At 41.8% G+C, this 24,331-nt stretch overlaps 2 protein-coding genes across 13 annotated transcripts in view; one reads left to right on the forward strand and one right to left on the reverse strand.

Moving 5' to 3' along the window:
* The first annotated feature begins 130 nt into the window (after window positions 1–130).
* Window positions 131–4,574, forward strand: LOC146507782 (uncharacterized). The gene is made up of 3 exons (XM_085176468.1): window positions 131–807; window positions 1,361–1,477; window positions 1,678–4,574. Exons 1-3 carry the CDS (start codon window positions 654–656, stop codon window positions 1,884–1,886), a joined length of 480 nt encoding a protein of 159 aa, XP_085032594.1. The 5' UTR covers window positions 131–653; the 3' UTR covers window positions 1,887–4,574.
* The window catches only part of LOC146507783 (focal adhesion kinase 1-like), a 64,416-nt gene continuing 42,185 nt past the window's right edge, over window positions 2,101–24,331 (reverse strand). For 6 of the 12 annotated variants that reach the window (XM_085176451.1, XM_085176446.1, XM_085176447.1 and 3 more), the window contains 11 exons: window positions 20,830–20,941; window positions 14,888–14,965; window positions 14,570–14,758; window positions 13,502–13,627; window positions 10,989–11,051; window positions 9,314–9,353; window positions 8,448–8,551; window positions 6,533–6,688; window positions 5,872–5,952; window positions 5,642–5,727; window positions 2,101–5,053 (listed from right to left, as the gene is read on the reverse strand). In XM_085176451.1, coding sequence (XP_085032577.1) covers window positions 4,927–5,053; window positions 5,642–5,727; window positions 5,872–5,952; window positions 6,533–6,688; window positions 8,448–8,551; window positions 9,314–9,353; window positions 10,989–11,051; window positions 13,502–13,627; window positions 14,570–14,758; window positions 14,888–14,965; window positions 20,830–20,941 — 1,162 coding nt within the window. In that variant the 3' untranslated portion in view covers window positions 2,101–4,926. The other 6 variants (XR_014876696.1, XM_085176452.1, XR_014876697.1 and 3 more) reach the window with 6 other exon arrangements.

Below are 24,331 nucleotides of genomic sequence, written 5' to 3' on the forward strand. Positions count from 1 at the left end.
AAACACCCGAACTGCAACATCATTGAAGCAGCGTGGAATCATTTTGACAGAGAATAGAACAAAAGGCAGCCAACAGCCAAAGAAGAGCTCTGTAGGTCCTATATTATGTTTCATCATTATACCTATATTGCCATTTTTAGTTTTATTAAAAAAATCCACAGGAATACTAGTGTACTGTTTTTCCTTAGTGGTAAGAACTGATATGTTTATAGATTAAACTTTGAAAGAGTTTGCAGGACTTAGAAGAAAGCCAAACAATTGTGGGTAATGTATTCTGAACGATGCGCTATTTCTGAAATTGTGGTTTCAATGTAACCACACCTTCACTCATTAACTTATTAGGAGCTTATATTTACATTAGGTTGTTTCAACCGTTTCTCCTTTTCCATAGTTTGATAGAGGTGATTGTTCGAGAGAAATGGGAGTTTCCTCTGGTGAAGGAAAAAAAGCCAACAAATCCTCAGATTGTACTTAAACTTTGCCTCAGCCAGCAGAGACAAAGTTTCACTGCCTGATGTTAAGTTGGTGTCTGTGATTAACAAGAGAAAGAGAAAGAAGATAAACAGAGCAAGTATCTGTGAAACCAGCAAAAACAACAACCCTAACCCACATAGCAACAAACAGTAACTTTTATTAAATGCTTCCTGTTTGTAATGATGGTGTTAATGTGGGTGGAACAGTTTCACCACACACACACACTTTTTGGCACGACAGCTTTAACTGCAGACATTCCAGTCGGGAACAGTTCAACACCAGTTAGGAAGATGCTGCTTGTGCTTGGGATCTTCTTCCTGCTCTTTTCTCCAGGTACGTAATAAACATCTGACTGCTCGAACTGTAGGTCAAAGGTCATGGGGATTTTTTTTTTTAAAGACAGGGTGACAGTTCAGTAAATCTGAAAAATACATATACATATATATACTGAAATTGCCAGAATGACGAATAACTTACGAGCGTGCAGCGATGAGTTTCAAGCCTTCTCCTTATGAAAAACAAGTATCTCACGCTGTTGTTTCCAGACGTCTGTTTTTTCTCCGTCAACAATGTCACCTTTACCCAGAAATAAGAGAAGTTTGTAATCAGGTTGGCCGGCTGTGTTGCTGAAGGACATGCGGTAAATATCAGTGTTAGTCTCTGCTGATTTACCTTGATTAATAATTCACTAGTTTCAGACGTTTAACTCTAATGCCCTTCACCATTTAATTCCCACAGCAGGTTTATGGATTAACACCAGAACTGTACTCAACTGCCCTTCACAGTAACGCCTGATTGACGGAAACATTACTAGTCCTCAAACCAGTAGAAAAAGAAATCTGCCTTTCAATCAAGTTTCAGTTTTTGTTGTTCCTCACATCTGCAGCGCTGCCACTGAAGTGCTACGTGTGCAGCTCATCGGCAACCAATGAAGAATGCAACCAGAGTACCCAGGAGTGTAAAGCACCTCTCAACACATGCATGACTGTCGTCGACATTTTCGGTAATTTATCTCACAACATCAATGTGCAATCAAGAAACCTGACAGAGGTTTAGTAGCACGTATAAATGAATCTAAACATTCTTCTAAAGTTCCTTTGTGCAGTAGGATTTTTATGAAGGGCACTTACTCATTAAACTCAGCTCTTGGTCAGTCTCGGTGTAGAAACTATAATCCCTACTGTTTGTCTGTGTGCGGCTCAGATACAGCGACAGCCATAACAAAGCAGTGTGCCAGCCAGGCCACGTGCGGAGGAGCTGCCTCCACCGCCTCACTCGACTCCAACGGAAACGGGAACGCCGTCAGCTGCTGCGGCAGCTATGACTTCTGTAACTTCAGCAAAGCCGACTCCATCAACAGAAACAAACTGCTGCTCCTGACTGTCGGTGTGGCATTTCTGCTGTCACGCTGAGCTCAGTGGGACGCACAAACCGTACAAACTACACCGCTGCCGTCTCCACACTACCTGGAATCTTATGCGTCTTGTAAATACTGTTTATATTCGAGGCTGTTTAACAAAAAGCTTTTAAAATATCACTGTGTACTTCACATGCACAATTAGATATTAGTAATATTTATAATACTGACAGACAGAGCTAGTTGTTACACGTTAAAGGGTTCAGAAATTGACTTTAGCTTTTAATTCCACAAAAGGTAAAGGCAGTAAGCTTATATTAGCTTATCTGACAGAAATCTGTGGATTTATCTGGTATTCCAGGATATCTGATCGTCACAAATGTCTATTATGCTCAAGAAATAACGGCCCAGTTACAAAAATGAATGAATATAGACATTAGTTGCTTAAAATGCTTATGATTTTCCTTAGTTTACCGTAGTTTCATTTTAATTGAGAGAGAGACAGAGCAAGAAAATAAATATATTGATTTGCATGTCAGTGAGTGAAAGTATTTGATCCTAAAACATGACTTAGTACTTGATGGAGAAACCCATGTTGGCTGCACAGTGGTAAGATGTTTCTTGTAGCTGGTCACCAGGTTTGGAGACATCTCAGGAGGGATTTTGGTCAGGCAGATGCCTGAGAGCTCATTTTGGTTTCATCTGACCAAAGCTTTTTCTCCCAGGGCTTCTCTGAATCATGTAGATGTTCACATGCACCTTCCTGAGCAGGGATCTTTCAGGTGCTGTAAGATTTCAGCCATTTCCACCATCATATCTCCACTGAAACCTCAGCAGCCCATCCTTAACACTAAAATCCATGCTTGTGTAAGCAACAGCATTGTTGTCCAACAGGCTATTATTGTTATGTACAGTGCAATGTGTCCTTTCTTATTGTAAGAAAGTCTAATTCTCTTTATGATTTTCTGAATGCTCTTTAAAAACATCTACGCCAACATTAACTTGAAATTATAAATATTAATCCTAAAAGGCACTTTAAATAAATCCCAATCAACTACAAAGTGGACAGACTTATTTCATTTCATAATTATTTTTATTCCATTGTTTTTTTGTTTCCTCCTATTTGACAAGATGGCTTAATTAGCCCAGAAGACAAAATAAATACCAGTGTTTACTAGTACGAGTTCTGTACAATTCACCAGTGATACACACCAGTATAGCTTACAATATACCAACATGAGCAGATTTACGCAACAACAAGGAAATAAAATAGATTGTTTCGTTTGGGGGGTTTTTCTCCTCTGTTTTACATTTATTTTATCCCTAAAACACCCAGATTGATCGATCTGATAGTTGCGTTGCTGGCTAAACATGGAAATCACATCAGGATAAAACGGGTTTAAAAAATAACAACAATAATAATAATAATAAAAAACAAACAAACAAGAAACAAAAAAGGAAACAACTTAGGATGTGTTATTTTGGTGCTGTGCAAATATGCTCTTCTTTATACCAGTATATCATGCTATACCAGTACAGTCACCAGTATATTTCATATAGCAGTATGTGACACTCCACATGGGGTCAGTATTAACAAAGACGAATGTGATTTTCAGTTCAGTGTTTTGTGTCTGAGAAACAAGTTCCAGTCATGTGGCTCCACATTTCATGTGTTTGGTTCCATGGGGACTATTATTAAGTCAGGGAGGGGGGGAATCTTTAAAGTGTTACACCTGACAAGAGAGTTGGAGTCATAAATGTGATATGAGGTTTGTTCATGTCCCCGGGAAATATACTTTAAGTGTCACTAGTGGGTGATCGGACAGTTAATGTAATCTTATATTGTGAACATACGATTCATATTGGGACTATATGTGAGGAGACAAAAAAAGGAAAAGGAGACACGAACCTCACAAAATTAATGAGATGTGTCACTGTCTTCTTCCTCGTGAACCAATCGGAAGCATCCTGCCACTCACGCTGAACACATTTTTTCCAATTTTTTTTTTTTTTTTTTTACACAGCAGTCAATTGCTGGGGTTGAAAGTTCAACATTTTTCAGTATAGAGGACGAAGATTCCTCAAAACAACTCAAAAAACATGGAGCTGATCGATAAAAAGAGTAGACTGAACTGAGTGCGAGTAGGGGAGGTTTCTGTCTGCGGTGATTACCCGCACAGAGCTGGACTCTTCACATTTGGAGTCTTTAAAAGTGGCTCAGAGAGGAGCTGAGGAAGACTGTGGGAGTAGGGGAGCAGTAAGGGTGAAAGAAAGGAAAAGGGAGTGAAATAGAGAGAAGAGGGGAGGAGAGTGTTTTCTTTCCTCAGGCAGTAGAGTGGTACTAGACTGTCCTCAAGGCCTATTCTGCTTTTTTACATTCCTGCCTCTGTCTCCTCCTCTGCAATTTGAGTCTATAAATAAAACACGGTGAGATGGAGGAAACCAAAAAGCCCAAAAAACAAAACATAACAAACATGTGATGTGTATGGCGATGTAGAGATATTTGATTGGAGAAAGGAGCTCCCATTCAGGAATCGGAACGTCAGCAAACGGGGGCGGCCGACGTCTAAGATCCCACAGTGAAGTTTCATGCAGATATGTTGCAGATCGGGTTGCAATCCACCCGATCTCACCAGCTTTCATGATAGCATTTCTGTCGGAAGTTTTGAATCCACTTAAAACTCTAAACTGCAGAATCTGGCTCATCCCAAATCCAGATTTACAGCTTAAAAAAAAAATAAAATCACGAGTAGATTTTTTTCTTCCTCCTCTCGTCACTGTATTCCACTCTGAAGAGAGCGAAGCTGCCAAGTCCCTGATTCAGGAAGTGTTTCTGCGCTGTTCTCGTATACAGAAAGTCACAGTGGTGGAGATTTTAATCCCAGTTGAACTAATTACCTCGGCTATAGCGGGATTAAAAAATTCTAACGATTCATCACGGACCATTATCAGATTATCAGAGCCACTGCTCTCGCCGTTGATTTGTAAAGCAGCCACCTCCGTCAACACATCAGGACTGACGTCTGGAACCCAGGAGTCTTTAGAAGTCACGATGATGCCACCCTCTCCTGTTGGTCAGCTCGGACTACATGGGGCTAGTGTGGGCGGGACTGGGCCATCATCTTGAGCCGGGATTGGTCGATAACATCCAGCAAGTTCTTGGCATCGACAGCAAGAGCATGAGCCGCCGTCAACATCTGCTTCTTGTAGTCCTGCTGGAGGCTTGGAGCATCAATACAGAATATATGCAAGATCAGAGTTTTAATAGTTAGTGCAGTATTAATGATCATATGTGCAGACGTGACAGCATCAAGAACGTGAGCATGACACAGACTCACTGGCCACGTTATCAGGTACATCTTTTCAACCTACTTGTTAGTGCAAATATCTAATCATCCAATCACATGACAGAAACTCAGTGCACTTAAGCTCATTAGTACCAACTGAGCATTGTTTAAATGGCACAGCCCACCTAAGTGGCAGCATAATGCACCAAGTCACAAAGCTCAGATCATCTCAAACTGGTTTCTTGAACATAACAAGACGTTCTCAATCAGTCTTAGTCCACTTTTGTAATGTGGTGGAAAAGCAGATTCACATCATGGATGTGCAGCTGGCAAATCTGCAGCAGCTGTGTAATGCTGTCATGTCACTAAGGACCAAAACCTCTGAGCAATGTTTCCAGCACTATGTTGAATCTGTGCCATGAAGAATTAAGGTAGTTCTGAGGCCAAAAGGTTGTCCAAGCCAGTGAAAGGTTTACCTAATAAAGTGAGTGAATATTCTGATGCTTTTAGTTTGTGCACCTACCTGGTCATCACATATTGTTGGGCTAACTTCATCTTTGCAATCAGTTCTGCCAAGTCAGAGTTCAGCAGCTTCTGTGCCATCTCGATCTGGTGCAGAAAAGCGTAACCGTATAACATAAAATACAAGCTGGAGCAGCTGTGTGATCAATAATGTGCTTTAACGTGATTTATTAACAATCATTAAACTGTTTAAGAACAAAGTGAATGCTTGTTAGTAAAAACGGTGTCTACCTCTCTGTGTGTACTGGCTGGAAGTTGAGGTAGAGTCTCATCTACTGTGGCCAATAATGTCCTCAGTGCCAGACCCACATCCTGAAACACACATTTTTTTTTCACAACAGGACAGCTTACATGTGGTATCAATAATTTACATAGTTTGTTTTAAATAGTCTAAAATCTGAAATTTCTAATAGAGAAGACAGAAATGAGACAGTGCTGTAGTTCCTTCTTAAGGTTAGCAGCTTGGCTAAACATTCTGGAGTTAGGGATGAACACTCCAATGTTAGCTGTACGGGCTGTTTGCCCTGCTCTTCCCTTTCTACCAACGTGAAAAAACCCTTTGGAGAAATAAAATGAAATGCATTTTTGTCAAAAAAGACTCACAGGAAAACTAATTATTAAATCTCTTTGGTGAAAAGCTGCTCAGGCTATCTGCAGAGTCAGGTTAATATATGAAGCAAAAATTATTCATGAAGGAGTAGAAGAAGTGTCAAAATTCCGTCCTTGGAAAGCTGCACCGGCCAATTAACTGAAACAGTGCGTTACAGTGCTCAAGGACATAGCGGTTATTAAACTGCACAGAGCTGCTTTGATCTACTGTGCTGAGTTTTTAGCTCAAAGCCTGCAGCTCCACTTCAGAGAAATAACAAACTGCCGTTTGTGCCTCTGTTACCTTGACCATGGGCACGTATTCCTCGGGTGGAGCCGGCTGGATCTTGCTTGACATCTCGATCACAGCTTTGACCAATCCCGTCACGTTCTCGTACACTTTGTCGTTCGACCGATCCAGATTGGCGGTGGGAGGCGGGCTTATCTCCTGAGGCTGCAGCTAAACCACAGAAGAAGACAAAAAGCAGTGAGTGAGAGGTTCTTTGAGTGAATGTGTACCTGGGAAAGAAGTGTGGGGACTGATGACAAAAACCAGCTGAAACAGTGTGGATGAAAACAAAACATTTGTTAAAACATTTACCTCCACATATCCTGCTAGATTGTAAAGACGTTCATCCGCCTTACACACTAGATACATTTAAAGGTCCAAAGTAAAAATAATAATAATCAAGAGAGTTAAAGTAGATTAATGAGTGAATCAATATCTATTATGTTTCTACTTATGTTAAGACAGTGCATCTGATATACCCATGTTGTGATGCCTGTTTTGTGACATGGAAACACCATCACACCATCGACCCTAACCCTAACACCGTAACCATAGCCATAGCCCCATAGCCCTAACCCTGACCCTGTCCACCCACTTATTTGCACTTTTTCCTGAGTGGACATCAGCAAGTCTTGTTTCCATGTCGACGATGACATCATAACAATTTGATTGGTCACTTGCAATGTTGAACCTGGGCCAACATTAATTATGATGATCCAGGAACAACACCAGCACTCTGAATATCAGATACACTGTCTAAATGTAGAGGTATTCTTTGGCCACTAGATGGCAGTGTCACACTGCCATAACCTGTGCCGTAAACCTATCAGTTGAGGATTTTAATTAAATACAGATTCCCCGTAGGAGGTCACATCTTCCTGAACCTGCCATATAAACCAATCATCATCTTGCACTAACATAAAGCGCTTTCTCATTTCTGTCTTTCCATTTTCTTCACCATCTCCCTTGCTCAGTGACATCACCTGACCACTACCTGCAGGTATACTTCCCACATCTTGAATACAAAGACTTTCTCTCGCCTGCAGTCATGCATGCATGCATGTATAAACTCTTTGCAATTTCACTTCATTTTGCACATTTTTTCTGCATCTCCCTTCACGCCCTCGCTTTTCCAGTCCTTACTGAATTCTGGGTAATCAGTAAATCACCGCCTACAGTGAAAACAATACAACGCTGTGCACAGAATGACCTACTGAAACCACTTGAAGCATTTATCTAGAAAAAATAAGCATTTGAAAACTAGCTGCTTTATAATCTGTAAAAAATATGACCCTATTTTATCAGGATGAGGAAAACCTTTTAATTCTTAACCAGGGAAGAAAAAAAGATTAAACCTTATTAAAGACTCACTTGTCTACTAGTTACAAAGAGAAGCATATAATTAGTGCTCAAGTAAATAAAAAAAAAATCTATAAAAGTTAAAAGCACTTATATCTGAGAAAAGGAGAGAAGACAATATAAGCAGGAAAAACAGACAAGGGGAAGTGCAGAGATGAAGTTAATACTACAACAGAATGTGATTTGTTGGACAAAGAAATCAAAGGGCTGATGGAGGAGTAGGACAACAATATGGAACAGGAGACAAGACGCACAGTAAACACACACAGACGGTGTGCTGCTTACCCGCCAGGGCTAGGGGTCAACAGTAAGGCAGAGTGCCGGAGAAGAATGGGGGTGAGGGGAGAGAGAGAGAGAGACAGAGCAGCCAAAGGAAAGAAGATACAAGGGTAAATATTAATGCTCCAAGCATTCAAAACATGCACTGTGTCCACTCGGTAAATGTGTCCCTCCATGTGCTACTGGAGGAGCATTTCATTCATTCATTCATTCAGTGTGTATTTCTGCTTGTACTTTTGCTTCGGAGCGTGTGCATTCGTGCACGTGTGTGTGTGTGTGTGTGTGTGTGTACCTTGACTCCATCATTGTAACTGTCTCCAGTATTTAGACAGGCCAGGCTGCTTACTTGGCACTGGGCCCCAGGTCGAGGGGGTTTCTTTGGCGGGGCCACATGCTCTGCAGGAAACAACATACGACAACGTGTGAAGTACAAAAATATTTTACTCACAATTTATTCCTAAGAAGATGCTTACTTTGGTTTCGCAGCAGCTCAGATTATAACACAGATTATAATTAACTCCAGCCTAATTTTTGCCAAACAAAGCGTCACCTCTTAAGATTTGGTTTTTATTTGACTTGTATCTATGCTTTCTACTTCTTTTCACACCTTTTAGCCTCTTTTTCTCTTCTGCATTTGATGATGTTCTGTAAAGAACATTCAATTGCAAAGTGGGATTAAAATTGTCGTATGAATAAAGTTTTGATTGATTTATTAAGTCTCCCACAAACTGTTTCAAGTATGAAACGTCTCTCGTCTTCTACATTAGTATCTATCAGGAATCAGGAAACGTTTAATGGACAAAAACGATATTCCATCCTGGAAAATCATCCCCCAACTGGCTACTATACGTTTCTGTTTTCTCTGTATATTTACGCTCTGAGCACTGAACATACTGAACATGACATGCTGTTTGAGTCCATATAACCAGCGGTTGGTGTTCTCACTAGCAGGCCAGCAGGTTCACAGCTGGATCTGTCTTACTGTGACCACAGACTAAACCCTGCAGACAGACGCTGACCTCAGAAAGGCCAGAGATACACAGCGTGCTATACATGGTATATGTGTAAGTTACATATCTTGGGAGAAAGAGAAGACAGCATATAACAATAGTGGTTGCCCTCCTGTAATTGTGGCGGAGTTGAGGCCCCATCTATTACCTGGTTTGCCAACGGGCTGGTATATGTGCTGGTTTCCTGTCTGCGCAAACAAACAAACAACAAAACAAAGCACTGGGTTAGCGATTGCACAGACGCAGACATAATCAGAAGCTTTGCAGGAAATTAGAACTTCACAGCTTTAAACCACCAGCGGCCTCAGCACAGAATCCAATTTACTTTGTCATGTGACACCCAGCCTCAGCTCGCACACAGTCATTTGCGGCAGAGGAGCTGTGCCTGTTATTTTGTGCTGTGTGGTCCTGCGTTGGGTAACTTATGGTAACAAAAATATTCTGTTTGACAGGAAAAGGATGACAAAACAAAGTGTTTCTTTTGTTAGAGCTAGCATTTTAAAACTGCAGCATGTTTATATGATGTGATGGTCGTGAGAACAAAATGGCAGGAATGTTACATATTTAAATTTATTGTATTTTTACTGCATCCCTGTTGTTTTGTGTGTGTGTGAGAAAACAGCACAGAAGGACTCAAAAGCCATGGTGCCATCATTGTGTTGTGGTCTGACAACCACCAACACCCAAAAATACTCCACCAAGGCACACACACACACACGAACGAGGGAGATTTTCCCACCACAAACCACAACCATTCGATGGGAGGAGGAGGAGGAGGACAAGCAGTGAGATGAATTACAGAGACGGAAATATCTAACTCATGGCAACTTCAGACTGCTGAAACAACTTCTGCTGGCATTGGGGAAATAACATCAACATGCAACTCTGCGTTCAGCTGCAGAGATTCCAGCTTTGGGATACAGTCACACACACACACACACACACACACACACACACACACGCACACACACACGCACACACACACACACTAGATATTACAACAGGAGGAAAGGGGAGAAGTTGCAAGATGCAAATATCTCAGCAACTCTGTGTGTTTTGTGTGCAACCAAAGGGCTGCCAGCAGTGCCCAGATCTTACATCCTTTACCAGTAAAATTGCTTCTCAACAAAATAAAACTAGTACCGGTACCGAAAAAAAGAAGATTTATTCATAACACACGTGAAAAGACCCAGGAAAACTGAGTTAACGATAAAAACAATAACAAAATAATGCTGAAAACCGATAAAAACCCTGAAAACTACACATTTCACACCTGAGCCTCAACTCTCGCGGCCCGGTACCAAACGACTCACGGACCTGTACCAGTCCGAGGCCCGGGGGCTGGGGACCGCTGCTCTAAAGTATTTATTTACAGATGGACAATCACTAAAATCGGCCACCAGGACACTCTGGGACTGAGTGCAACACCCTTCCATTAATATCCAGTTACGCTGTGAGAAACTACTGACCCCACATTGCTGACTTTACCCTCAACAGGTCACTTCCTGTCCCTGAGTCAGTCAGTTGAAATGAAAACAAACACACGCCGCAGCAGTGAGTCTGACCATAACACGGACGTCCGTCAACATTCGTCTTCATCAGACATCCTCCGTGGTTAAAAACACAAACACTTCAGGAAAATAACTTCCCATTCATAAAGTGGCGGGGACAGCAAATTGGACATGATTTGGACAGTGAAAGTTTAGAAAGAAACAAACAGAGACAGTTCAACTCGCACCTGTAGGAGTGTCCGTGAGTTATTGTCCTGATGTGAATGGGTATAACTAACTAATGAGAAACATGAAGAAGAAGAAGGAACTTACCGGTGGCTGGAGTCCACTGTCTTCTCTGTCCAGACTACCTCTCGAACTTCTCGTGTCGGGTTTCTAAGCAATCACAAACAATCAAACATTACATCTCCATTTACCAAATCCATATACATATACTTCAATTTGCAGTAGGAATTTTTTCAAATAATCCAAATGTTTCACACAAAAAAAGATTGACTTCATGGATAAATGAATGATTAAGCTGTGGCAGGAAAAAAAAGCACAACTGTACAAACACAAAACCTCCTATGAAGACTGGAACGCAGGATACACAAAGGTGTAGTGTCCAAAAGGCTTTTTTGGATCCTCCACACAAAGTTAACTTAAGAAAAATGTTTCTATTGGTGCTGCCATGCAAACCGAAATAAAACCACACACAAAACAACCACAAAGTCCCACTCATTGCCCTCTCTGACACACACACACATCCACTCATACCAGCTTTCCAAGACAGGACTTGAAGACCAGCATCGCCGCCGAGTTCATCAAAGAAGCCTGATGCGTGAACTGTTCGTGTGAGGTGTTTAGTCTCTGCTGTTATCTCGGGATCTTTCCAGTATCTCGCACTGTACCCTCTGTTACGCTCTGAATGTTCCCCTGTCTGGTTTTCTCTGTAACCTTGTCAGTGCTGCAAGTTTCATCCAGAGAAGACTTCAGATTCAACTCCAGCTTCCTGCCTCCACCACTCTTATGTCTGACGGTGACGCACAGAGAGAGGGAAGGAGAGGAGGAGGGAAGAAGCACGCTGCCAACAAGCTGTCAGTATGCGAGCGTGTCTACCCTTCTTTCCCAAAACCTCCTGCCTTTCTCCTCCCTTTCTTTCCCACCCCTTTCTAGTCCCTCGCTCAAGTGACAGTCTTATAAAAACCAGGCAGCCTATAAGAAACACCCCCCACCCACCCCTACGCACACACTTTATACCTCCCCATCTTTTCAGTAATCTCGCGTGTTGTCATTTAGTGGTTGTGGGTCAAAGACAGACTGTTGAGTGGGCTGTCAGATTCTGTAAGCCTATCATTAGCCTGGAATTTGCACAGGCCACACCTGCCTACAAACTCACTCTCTCTTACATGCACGCACACAAACACGCACTATAAAAGTCTTAAGCAAAAAAAAACCCCCAGACAGTTCCTTAATTCTGTGTTCACAGAAAAGTGCATCCTACATTAAAAAAAAAACCCTCTTTGCCAACCTCTTCTTGTCATGTCAAACCCTGCGCTCACTCATCTTCGTCTGGATGAGTCTTACCAGAAGTGATATCCAGCTACCCATTACTAACAATCAGAGGAGACACGTTTTCTTCTTTGTAAATTCCAAAGCAGAAAGTGAGTCACAGGAAGTACAGAGTAACATTTTTTTTAAACTGTGAAGACACGGACATTATTGTCCACACACTTCACCCATATATGTCAGCACATGCTATGAATGAACACACTAACCAGCACTGACTACAGCACATCAGAGCAGGGTCACTGTAATAGCAGCCTTAAGGTTTCTAGCTCAAAGACACTGCAGCAGACAACTCAAACTGCAGCGCTGTTAAAACAAATATAATCAGCTTGACACCACTGACACCTTCACCTCAAAATTCAAATGTCTGTGGCTGAATTCAGACTGCAGAGAAAAGGGTTTCAAATCTGTTTTTCCCCCTTTTGCTCTTCCGTGACTCTTAGTGAATTTTCTTTATTACGATGTGAACAACACAAATCACATCTGACATCTAATATTCTCACGTAGCAGATTTTCATTTTCCCACTTCTGTGTGTGGTTGTAAATCATATACAGGTCAGATTTTTCAGGAGTGTGACCACATCGCAGCGAAATCTAATACAGCTCATTTCCCATCACAGCTACGAGACTTCAGTAACTTCAAAGCAATATCAAACACACTTCTGCACTTCTTAATGAGCATTTCCATTAAATTCCTTTCAGTGTCTGGTGGCATTTTCTCACTTTGCAGCATTTTATTCGTCTCCGTGTTGCATACGTGCTAGGAAATTAGCGAGGATGGTTTCCTCTCAGGGCCACGGTAAAAAGAACACATTTAAGTGCAATAGTGTTTTCAAATCAAATTATTTAGGGCTTAAGTATATTTATGTGTGTTGACACAATGATAAACTTTTTAAAAAATGAGTCCAAACTAAGTGATTACACTTTCTGAATACGGAAATACGACAGCATGCAAAAAGACGGCAACTAAACAAGACATCTTTTCCTTACAGTGAGCACTGACACAATGCACCATGCACAACCTCTCAGAAAAGCCCAAAATAAATCAAACAAGAACACGTCAAACTTCCTTAAATTTAGCTGCTTTTCCTTTATTGCTGCAAAGAGGCATGTTCAGGGCTGCACAAATGCACTAGTCTTTAGACATTTTTGTTTACCCCACACAGCTGCTTAAATCTAGCCAACCATACAGAAGCAAGACAAAGTGAATCTCAATTAAATGCACTGTGACAGCATCCGTAGTGTGCATGTGTCAGTTGTGCATGGGTGTGCTTTACCAACAGCCTTTCCTCCTGCTCCAGCCACCTCTGATCCTCCTCCATCTGCTGCTGTTGTATGATCAGCTGTTCCTCCATTAACAGGCACTGCTGGCCTACACACTGCTGCATGTCTACTGCCCTGTCCTACACACACACACACACACACACACACACACACATACATCCACACACACAAACGTGCAACAGAAAGACAAGCATAGCATAACAGACGTGCACACCAGCACGGGGACACACAGCCACAATCACATGAGGAGAAACATGCACAGACATGGAGATGAACACACATATACACCAGACTGATGAGAGGCTGAACTGAGGTGGTGGACGCAAATACTAAAAACAACTGAGGTGTCAGGGGGGTGTTTCTGTGAAAACAAACTGGTGTGGAAACTGGAAAAGTTTTGCAACCCATTTAAAAAAAAAAAAAGTGTGACTGGTGTGTAACTGCCTCCACAGAAGAAACAATTTGTTTGTCACACTTAAAAAGATGATTCGTGGCCACTAGTAGAGTTTCAGGTTGTCTAGGTAACCTTTTAATGTATTTATTACCCTGTCAGGTGTTAATCAATGGTATCCCGTCCTCTCATTGATTTCCACTTCAATTGCTTTTTTATTTTGGAAAGCAGAGTTTTCTTGAAGTTGCTGAATTTGAATGCCTTTCTATGACCTCTGGTCACATGACTGTGTTTCACTTATTGTATACATGTAGCGTAACAACCAGTGACCACAACTAACAAACAGCACAAAACTCACATCACAGCTTAAAATGCTTCTTTCCCTCGGCTATTAGATCACTGAACTCTCAAGGGGATAATTAGATGCATTTTTCTATGACTGTTGATTTTTGGACACATGTCCTTGTTATTCTATTTGTTTATTATATAGGTTTTTTTGTTTTTTGACATCATAGTTTGCTAATTTGTGCCTGCGTCACATCTTAGTTGAGTTTGCAACTAAATTTCCCTTTTTGTGTATTAATGTGTTGTGTATTAATAAAGTTGTCTGAATCTGATTTCAGAGTGAGTGTGTGCGCGCATGTCTATAAGAGTGAAATTAGAGTCCTACCTCCATCATAGAGCCCCACAGCGCCATATCCTGTCCGTGAGGCTGGGGAAGGAGCTGTGCGTGTGAATGGGTGTGGACATGGTGGCGGGGGTGTGTGTGTGCGTGGTGGGTGTCCAGCATTGCCGCCTGAGGTGGGTACAAGGCGCTAGGCACAGAGGGGAGTGTGTGAGGGCCTGGATAGCCTGCCATCTGAAACCGAAGTGAAGACAGGGACAGACAGGTTGTCCTTAATGTTTTGATTCTGAAAAATCTCAAGACGTTGATGCAATTATAGCAAGTACACATGCAGTGAAAGAGCTGTTGAGTTCGTCTACATACCTGATAGTGTCCAGGATGCTGGGGACTGGGGTAAAAACCTTCACTTGAGCGAGGACTGGGATAGCCAGGTCTGCTTGGCTACAGAGGCGGAAAATGAGTAAAAAAGGAAGAGAAAGATAGAAAGAAAGATCAAGGAAAGGTATTTTGAGATACAGAAAGACAGGTGGGAAAAACAAAAGGTGCAGTTATAACACTTTATATTTGTAACAATTATATTTTCTCCAAAGAAATGTTAGAAGACACTTCATTCAGACAATCAACACACAAACCCCCCCAGGAGCTGTTTGTGTGGCCGGGTTAGCTGTCAATCAAAACAGGGAACACCCACTGGGCTGCAAGTACAGCAAGCTGTTAGTCGAACGACTACAAACAACGACACCCATGGAGAACTGCTAGACAACTATGAGACAATCTGTTTCTCACATGTTAGACGTGATGCAGGTGAGTTACATGTTCACCAAGACCTCTCTTTCAAGCACGCTTATGAACTATCAAAGCAAAAGGAGTTTAAAATATTCCCAATAAGCAGAACAATCGTCTGCTCTGTGTTGTTGGCCAGAGGAGCAAAGTTTAGCAGAGATCAGCAGCTCTCTAACACAGGATACTCTTCCTCTCACTCGTAGTTTCAGCTAAAAACAGAAGTGCTTGGTGAACCCACGGTGTTGTTTCCTCTGCTGCTGGTTGATGCACAGTTGATGTTTTCCCTTCTTAGAATGACTGGACACATTTTTTCTTAATGATTTGAACTTCTCTAACACATTGAGCTCGTTTCCCGCACGGCAGTGTTGTAACCTCTACCTTCCACAGTCTCTCATAGTAGCTTTCTCTGGACCACACCTCCGACAGCAAGACGAGAGACAACGACACACGAAGAGGGAGGCAGAATGCAAAGAAAGGCAAAGTGGGATAATAAGGAGACAAGGAAAGAAAATAAAAATGGGAAAAATAAACAGAAAGGGAGGGGGGAGAAAGGACAAAGAGAAGCAGACAAGACAAAGACACTGAAGACGAGACAAAAACTGGCTTCAAATGTTCAGACACAGTCAGGGCAAACGATGGCAACGTTCAGCCTGTTTGTGGACAGGCTCACACATGGAAGGGTTTGCATGAACAAAACTATATCTTGGAAGGTTAAATCTGCACCGAGCAGATTAATTTTCCTTTGGCAGTCAATCCACAGGGAGGGAGGTTTTCCTGGGAATACCCAAGATAAAAATAGGAAGATAAACACACAGGGACAGACAGAGACAGATGGGAAATTAATCACACCGGCTAATAAAGCCAAACATTGGCTAATATCTGCAAAGCTTTGGGTGAATAACTGAATTTCATCATTAATGACCAAATAAAGAAAGGATTTTGGATTAACTGCACCACCTAATGTAAAAACATAATAGTTACAGGAGTGTAGACCATCTGAGAAACAAATAAGCTGATGCACTTCTGACGTTCATGCAGGTTCTGACCATTGCATCCATGTGCAACCAGCTAAGAGGTTTCTATGACCTTGCTCAATGAGTTGCTTTGAATTGAAAAGGTTTATGTACATGAGCAGGAAATGCCTTCATAAACACCATAAACTTTTTTTGGTGCTTGAGGTAATTGTTACTACACAAAACTGCGATAAGCGCATGCGGATTTGGTTTGTTCTGTAAAATGGTGCTTGATATGCCTATAAGCAATTTATCTTCATTTTTTAAACTACCTTTAGCATTTACAGCACTTAGCATATGAGATTTTCAACTCAAGCAGCATCAAATAAAGCACACAGAGTTAAAAGCTCATAGTGGGCCACCACCATGTTACAATCTAAATCTGTTCATCATGTTAGTGTTTGTGAGCCTGTCCCTCTGAAAGTGCTGAGGTGAGATATAGTCAGGCCCATAAGTATTTGGACAGTGACACAATTTCTAATATGTGTCACAAACATTTACAGGAATATTTTGTTAAATCCCTTGAATTAAAACTGGATTTGAAATCAACTGTGTTCCAAAAATGTACAGATCGAGCACTCTTAGTGGAGTGTTCGGCTAGTGCGCCTTTCGTGCTATTTACCAAATTTACATGCACTCTTTTCATTTCAGCTCCTTATGATAGCCTGTAAAACAGGCTGCTCTTCTCTTTATTTTCTTTAATCTAAATGAAACAAAAGAGGAGAAGGGGGGAAAGATGTGGTTGAAATGCAAGATTTTTTGGTTTGAGATGCTGCTGATGTAAGGTTCAGAGGTTCTGAAATCCAGTTACTACACCTTCGAACAGAGTACGTCATTTAAAAATACAATTTCTGCACAGCACAGTTTGGAAAAACAGTAAGTGGAATTTTTATTTATTTATTTTTTGAATCAATTCAATAATTTTGAGAGACATGCATTGTTACAAGTGTGATGCCATGACAAAGCTCCACAAGAAAGGAGTGATTAAAGCTTTTCTCAGTGTAGTGATTCACACATTACCTAATAAACAAAAGTTCCCCAGTTTGATCTTAGGAGGACATATAATCATGTCCAATAACAGGAGCTGATCCTGGTTGTGGTGAGGATTTAACTTTTCAGCAAAGGGCCAAACAGGCCAATGGGAAAGGTTGTTCCTCGCTGATTTCTCACCTTTAGAGAAATTGTAGCCATATATATTTATTTTACAAGAAGCCATACACTTCAAGACAGAAAATATGTGAATGTTGTTTGTGTGCTGCCATGAGACTGACCTTTTACCCTGAAAACAGGATTACCTAGAGCTTGTGTGTACTACTACTGGCTGCCACCCACCACCTGGTTCAAGGTGACAGAGTGTACACATGTGACACACGCAGGCCTTTTACCCTCATCTGGTATTTATAGTTACTGTCTTCACATGTTCATCTAAACATTAGTAGAAACTTTGAATATCTTTTGTGCATAGATCTCACTTGAAAAAGATCTCAGTGAGACAACCTGATTTAGTAATATTATGCAATAAAGGAATGTGATATAGTACAATGCATAAGCAGGTCCATATGCTTAGAGGGTATTTAATCACAGTGTGTTACTGTGTTACATTTGCCTCTGGACTTCGGTTGTGAAAATAATTTATTAAACATTGTTCTGAGCTAGTGTCACTGAAACTGATCAGATATGTGTTTTTTGATTTAACATGCACTCCACAGAAGTTTCATGTTTGTTCGATTAGTCAGTGTTAGCCCACTGGATTAAGGATTCGTTGAAGGCATTCCTGAACAAGCCAGAAATAGGGTGCATTAATCCGAGGACACGTCAAAACTATGCCCGACAGACGCAAACACAAATATATGTGGCCGCATTCAATCACAGAGTGCAGAGGACGTTTCAACAGCCTGTCCTGCGAGAACAAAGCATGCAAGCAGTCTTAGCATAAACCCATGGAAAAAAAACACAAACTCCCTCCTGCACAGTAATTATGATAATGGTCTAAAGATTAGAGTTTTACTTCTCAGTGGAGAGTATTAAAAAAATGCTGCAACTCTCATCCCACTTTATGTTGAAAATGGAATTTAGATTGTGAAAATCAATGTTCACATAAAATAATGTTAAAAAAAGTAACTATTTACTTATGTTGAGGGATTGGATCTGTCATGTTAACTGACCCTACCCAACATGCATCACTAATGGGACTGTTGCAGCGTTTTTCTTTTTTTTTTAAATACGTGCACTCACATTTGTTCCTGTTAGTAGAAAAAGCTTTAGTGTAGTTTAGCAGCACACCACCTGCCTTCAATGGTGTAGACATGGGTCTTTCAGAGCAGAGGATGGGAAAAGGTACGTGGGTAGTTATGGGGAGGTTATGCATTTGGCTGGATGGGTGAAGGTGGGTAGAGGACAGATTACAGGCAGATGCTACTGTGTGTGGGGCAAGAGGGGGGAGCGGGGACTTCTCGCATGACTGCACAGCAGGATGGCAGGTCTGGGCGTCAGAGTGCAGTTGGAGTGGAGTACTGCGATTAGTCTGACGGTGGGTATGAGAGCTGCTGTTTCTGTGCAACTGCAGGGTCGTAAGATCAAAATTTGACTCGGGCTGGATGCTATGGAGGGTGTGGGGACAAACATCTGACGTGCTGAAGGGCAGAGAGTTAAAGTTGGGACTGGACTGTGAAAGGAAAGGAGAGAAATGCCGGGGATGAAAGTGGGTGTTGTTTGACTTTGAATGGGAGGAAGGGAGCAGGTGGCTGTTAGTAGGTGGATTTGTCTTTCGTGGGCAGCTGCTGCTGGACAGGCTGTCCAAATGTGTGTGAAGTGGAAAAAAGACGTTAGTTTGATCTTGAACCAACAGGGAGGAGTACGATTTGAATTCACTATTTAACTCTGGGTTACGGGGAGACAAAGAGCTGCTGTAATGAGTGCTGTTTTGAGGGGGTGACTGAGGCTGAGGGCTGGGAGAAGAGGAAAAGTGCTGCAGACGTTTTAGAGATGATAAGTTGAGAGGATAAGTGGGAAGGTGAGGATGAGGGTTCCCAGTGCAGAGGGAAAGCTGTGAGGCAAAGCACTGTTTTTGATGGCAGTGAAGATGAGAAGGAGCAGAAACACAATCCATACTGAAGGTGGGCTGCAGGGAGGGACGACGGCTGGGCTGCAAACAGAAACACAAAGGTAGAGGAGGGACATGTCGAAATAAAAGTGTCACAGTGTGACAGCCGGGAAGAGATAAAGCATAGACAGAGATGTACACAACTGTATCCTAAGTCATGCAGCAAATAAGCTTACAGATTGTACTCAAACCAATCCTAAATAGTTGATTCTGTTCATCTGGACGTAGCGTTTTCAGTAGCAGAAACATTTCATCCATCCATCCATCCATCTTCATCCGCTTTATCCGGGGCCGGGTCGCGGGGGACATTTCATTGCTCATCCAACTGACTTCTTCACTTCACTACGTCCAGATGAACAGAATCAACTTTTTGAGATTCCCTTACCTGAATGATTGGGCATGCATCAAGATTTCCAAACCAACAGCTTTAATTTATTATGTTGCCAATGAACTGGCTGTTTACTGGCAAACAAAACTAGCCTGACCCTTTAAAAAAAACATCTCAATCTCGTGAACTGCTTGAGACATCTGGCTTTCATTGCAGCCGAAGGAAGCAGTTAAATCAGATGCTAACAGCAGGGTAGCATAAGGCCGTAAGTGAGGATAAAGCAACCAGCAGCTGAGGCAACAAGCTGTGAGGAGTAATGGTAGCAGTTGGGGGCTGGGTTTATGGATTTGCAAACAGAACAGTTAAAGAATTGTGCATTTGTGAGGAAAAAATAAGAGACGAGTCTGGTTTTCAGATTGGATGATGACAAAGTAAAAGGAAAAGAAGAAAGAAAAAAGTTTTCTCTTCTTGCTCTTTTCTTGTGTAACAGGGTTTGGTTGTGGTCACGCATTTGCACACTCATCACAATCATCATAGTGGAAAAAGCATAATAGGAAACTCTGGCATCACTGAAATACAAACAGCGTTTTGAATGTAGAAAGAAAAATCAAAAAGACTAAATTAAGTTAATCCATTCCTTCCTTTTCAGTGTTAGCATTTTTACAAGGAGGGACGTGGTCACACACACACACAGACACACACACACACAGACACACACACACACGGCACTCCTTGAAAAGTCTGTATGAAAGAGCTTAAATCTTTTCTCATCTCTTTGTTTTGACTTCTGCTATGACTCGTCTGACTGCATCACAAGTCATCATGTGAAAAGTGTTAACATAAACTTGCTGATTTTTCCTCTTTAGACTTAACAGTTAGATATTTGGGTAATACAACAAGTTGGAAACAAACCTATCACAAATCCAAAAGAAAGAATACTAAAAGTCTGTAATTGTGGCTATAAAGCAGTCAGTGTTTGCAATGACCAGGGTGTCAACAGCACAGAAAACACCACTGTGCACTCGTACGAACACAAACGCACAGACACACAAACACATGTGGTGTGGTAGTGTCTTACTTTTGGTGGTGCTTCATCAGACCCTCCAGAATCCCACGAAACAGTGACCTGTCTCCTCATCTCCATCCTGTTCCTCTCCTTCTGCTGGACCTTCTCTTCCTCTAATATTGTGCTAAAAGAAAGAAAAACAAACAGCAGGGTATTTGCATACACTCGTACTCAGTGATGCATAAGCACATCTGTAAATAGGCAGGGGTGACTCTGTAACAAATATGATAACAAACACTTGAGCCTGTTTATTAGAACGCAGTCCTGTGTTACAGAGGTCCCTGGTATTTAACTGTGAATAATGATGATGTCCATCCACGTGCAGCATCCAGAGGCACGTAAATGAAACAGTTACTGCTGCAGAAAAAAGGCTTTGCATTCAGTGTAGAAATGTTTATCTCCGCTCATATAAACGCATGCTCTTAAACTAACACATAATTCCCACTTTTTAGGGTCTTTCCCCACTGGCGATTCTTTACGAGCACGCTGCTGGCTTAAGTGGTTTTCTGCCTCCTCCTGTAAATATGAAAACTCGCTGTGAACCCCATTTAAAAGGCACACACTGTCCTCGGTATTAGTTTTATTACACTGTGCTGTGTACCCACTAAAATGCATGCATTCCTCGCACTCTGTTTGTACAGACTTTCCAAGCACAAACTACTTAAGTGAGAGTAAAATCAAATATCACTTTGTTATGAAATGCCCTACTGCTGCTTCTTTATACCCCCACAGTTTATCCCACATAAATCACTCTCATGAGGCCAGCTACTCTAATGCAACAAATTGAATTTATTAGAACTTTTGCCTAATAAAAATCATCACCGTCTCTCAATTTTCAGTCTTTGTCAGTTCTTTGCTGGCCAACTGTGCCAGCTCGCTAAAGCACTTAATCGTTGACTCGCATTGCTTAAGAATGGACTGAATCACTCACAGTTTAAGCAACATCCCACGCCCCAAACCCAACATTTTTAGGTCTAGCGTAGCCAAAGATACCACATTGAATTTAAGCGATAAAATTACTGACCCGTTTCCTGGGAAAGCAGCAGTTAGATGAAGCCAAGCCTCGAATCCCAGAGGGAGAGCAGATGGTTTTGTCTTTTTACTTTATATTTTTACAAAACAGAAAACTGAACTTCTATTGAACAATCCAGCACAGCACCCTCTCTGCACCGCCAGGCGCTCTTTCTGCTCGCCTTGCCTCAACAAGGGCAGGCGCTATTTCTAGCAGCATCGTTACGCCGTTCCTGTTCTGTTGTCTCTTGTCGATTGTTTGCGTGACCTTGCACCTGCCCGAGTCAGTCTCCGGTCTGCTCTGCTTTTCCATCACACTCGAGATCGCTCCGACACACTCAAACACGGCGTAAACATCGACTTGTGTGAACCGACAGTCAGCAGCTTGATTATTAAGCTTTAAAACCTATTATTAATTACAATTATCTAAACTTACAGTAGAGGCAACCCTTACTTTACTCAGCTAAAGACCTCAGATAAAGCCAAATCCTTTAGCAGCAGTACCTTTTACTTCATAACAATAAACAGTAGTAATCCCAGCATGAACAAATACAGATACAACACACACAATTACTTTGCTAAAACGAAACAAAACAACCTAACTGTTCGTGATTGAATTCCCAGTCTTTCTCTGCCTTTATATTTAATGTGTGTGCTTTCTTTTTTAATGTAAGCAGTCAGCAAATGAATCTGCCAGTCTTGCTTAGCAGTTGAACAGTAAATGACATCACATACATGCAACAGCAATACCATCAACACCTGGCAACATCAACACGGGCCGTCTCCTACCCCCACCTACACTGCACCACCTGGAATAACAAGGCCTCCTCAGTTTATTTACGCAGGCCTGCGGACGACATATTCTTAGGGTTTCGAGCAACACCCTGCTCTTAATCTCACATACTCTAGTTCTCACCTGAGGGCTGCCAGTATGACCACGACTGAAGATTATCAGGACACTAACATACATATGGCATCATGATGACTTGATGAGTGTGAGACTTTGCTCAGTAAAGTCTATAGTCCATATTTGAAACCTCCATCAAAAAGGAGTCACTGCTGTCACAGCATATTTATGCTTTTGTGAACGAGCCACGTTCTCTAAAAAACAAAATACTGGCAATAAGCCTTCAGACTGAAACTCTGAAGACAAAAACGTCAAAGAGCATCAAAGAGGAACGCCAGAAGAACAACTCTGGTCAAAGGGATACTAATACAGGCTCCTCTAACAGCTGATTATATGCTAAATGAAAAGAGTTCTTCAAAGCCTGACATCACAACACTTAGAAACATCAGATGAGATAGAAGTGCAAAGAGATCAGACAATACTCTACCTTAGGGAAAAAAAAGCGTCCACATCCACCCGAGCACCTAGGAAGAATTAAAGCAGCCACTAGATGGGTGATGGCCCGACAGCAGTCAGCACTGATACTTTACTGAAGGTCACCGTGAACTGCAGAGGATATTAGCATCACTAGAATCACAATGCCTATTTTCTTCATGCGGGATAACATAAACCTGCTCTGTTGCAGCTCAGATACGTTTCGCTGCTGGGATAACGCGATCTGATCTTCGTAGGCTAGCTTTGACCGTGAGGAGTGCAGCGTTGCAGTAACTCTGCTCGGCTTTTTCCATTCTTCTTTAATTCTATCTGTCTTCTCTCTCCCTCACTCTCTCTCTCTCCCCCTCAGTTCTTTGGTAAGCTGTGGCTCATGGCAGCTGCACACTGTGTAAACACACACGCACATGCACACACACACACTAGTAGTAGCTGAGAGTTGCATATTTGGCAGCAGGGACCTATAATTGATATTATGATATAAAAGCCAGCCAGACTGAAAGTAAACCAAATCGTATAACCTTATATGGCTCCACTTTCTCCTATTAATAGCCAGTGACCACGTCGAACATGGTCAATATTGACTTGGTAACCAAGACACTGGCTGAGGCCCACCGAGGGCTCCTTCGCTCTCAGCCATCCCAATTTGAATAAATGCACTTAATTTTGCCAGCTTAGCAGCCACACTGCACATGCACTTTTCCACACTATGTTCTCACCCTGTTAAAACATACAACCGCAAACATATGGAAGCATGTGTCAAAGTAACGAGCGGATTTCTGCGACGTGAAGGCCTCCAACTTGCTCTGAGCCAAAAGGAGGAGATGCTAAAAAACAAACAAACAAAAGAAGTCGGAGGGGTGCTGGAAAAGGGAGCGTAACAGAAGCAGAATTACAGGAGAAGCAGGAGAGCTGACACTGAGAAAAGTGGAGGTGGAATGTGAGGTGTGAGTCATACTGGTTTTAAGCAAAACTCATAAAACCACAGGAGTTAAATATGCACTCTCATTTTCCTGTTTCTGTGTAAGAGAGTAAAAAAAAGTTAAGATAGAGAGAGAATGTGCACGCTGAAGGAAACAATGATGGCATCTTGTTCCGCTGCTGCTGCATGCTCCACATGTTTCACACAGTAAGAATGTGATTTAAAATGTAGAAGATACACAA

This window comes from Neolamprologus multifasciatus, chromosome 11, assembly GCF_963576455.1.
Source record: "Neolamprologus multifasciatus chromosome 11, fNeoMul1.2, whole genome shotgun sequence".
Lineage (NCBI taxonomy): Eukaryota > Metazoa > Chordata > Actinopteri > Cichliformes > Cichlidae > Neolamprologus > Neolamprologus multifasciatus.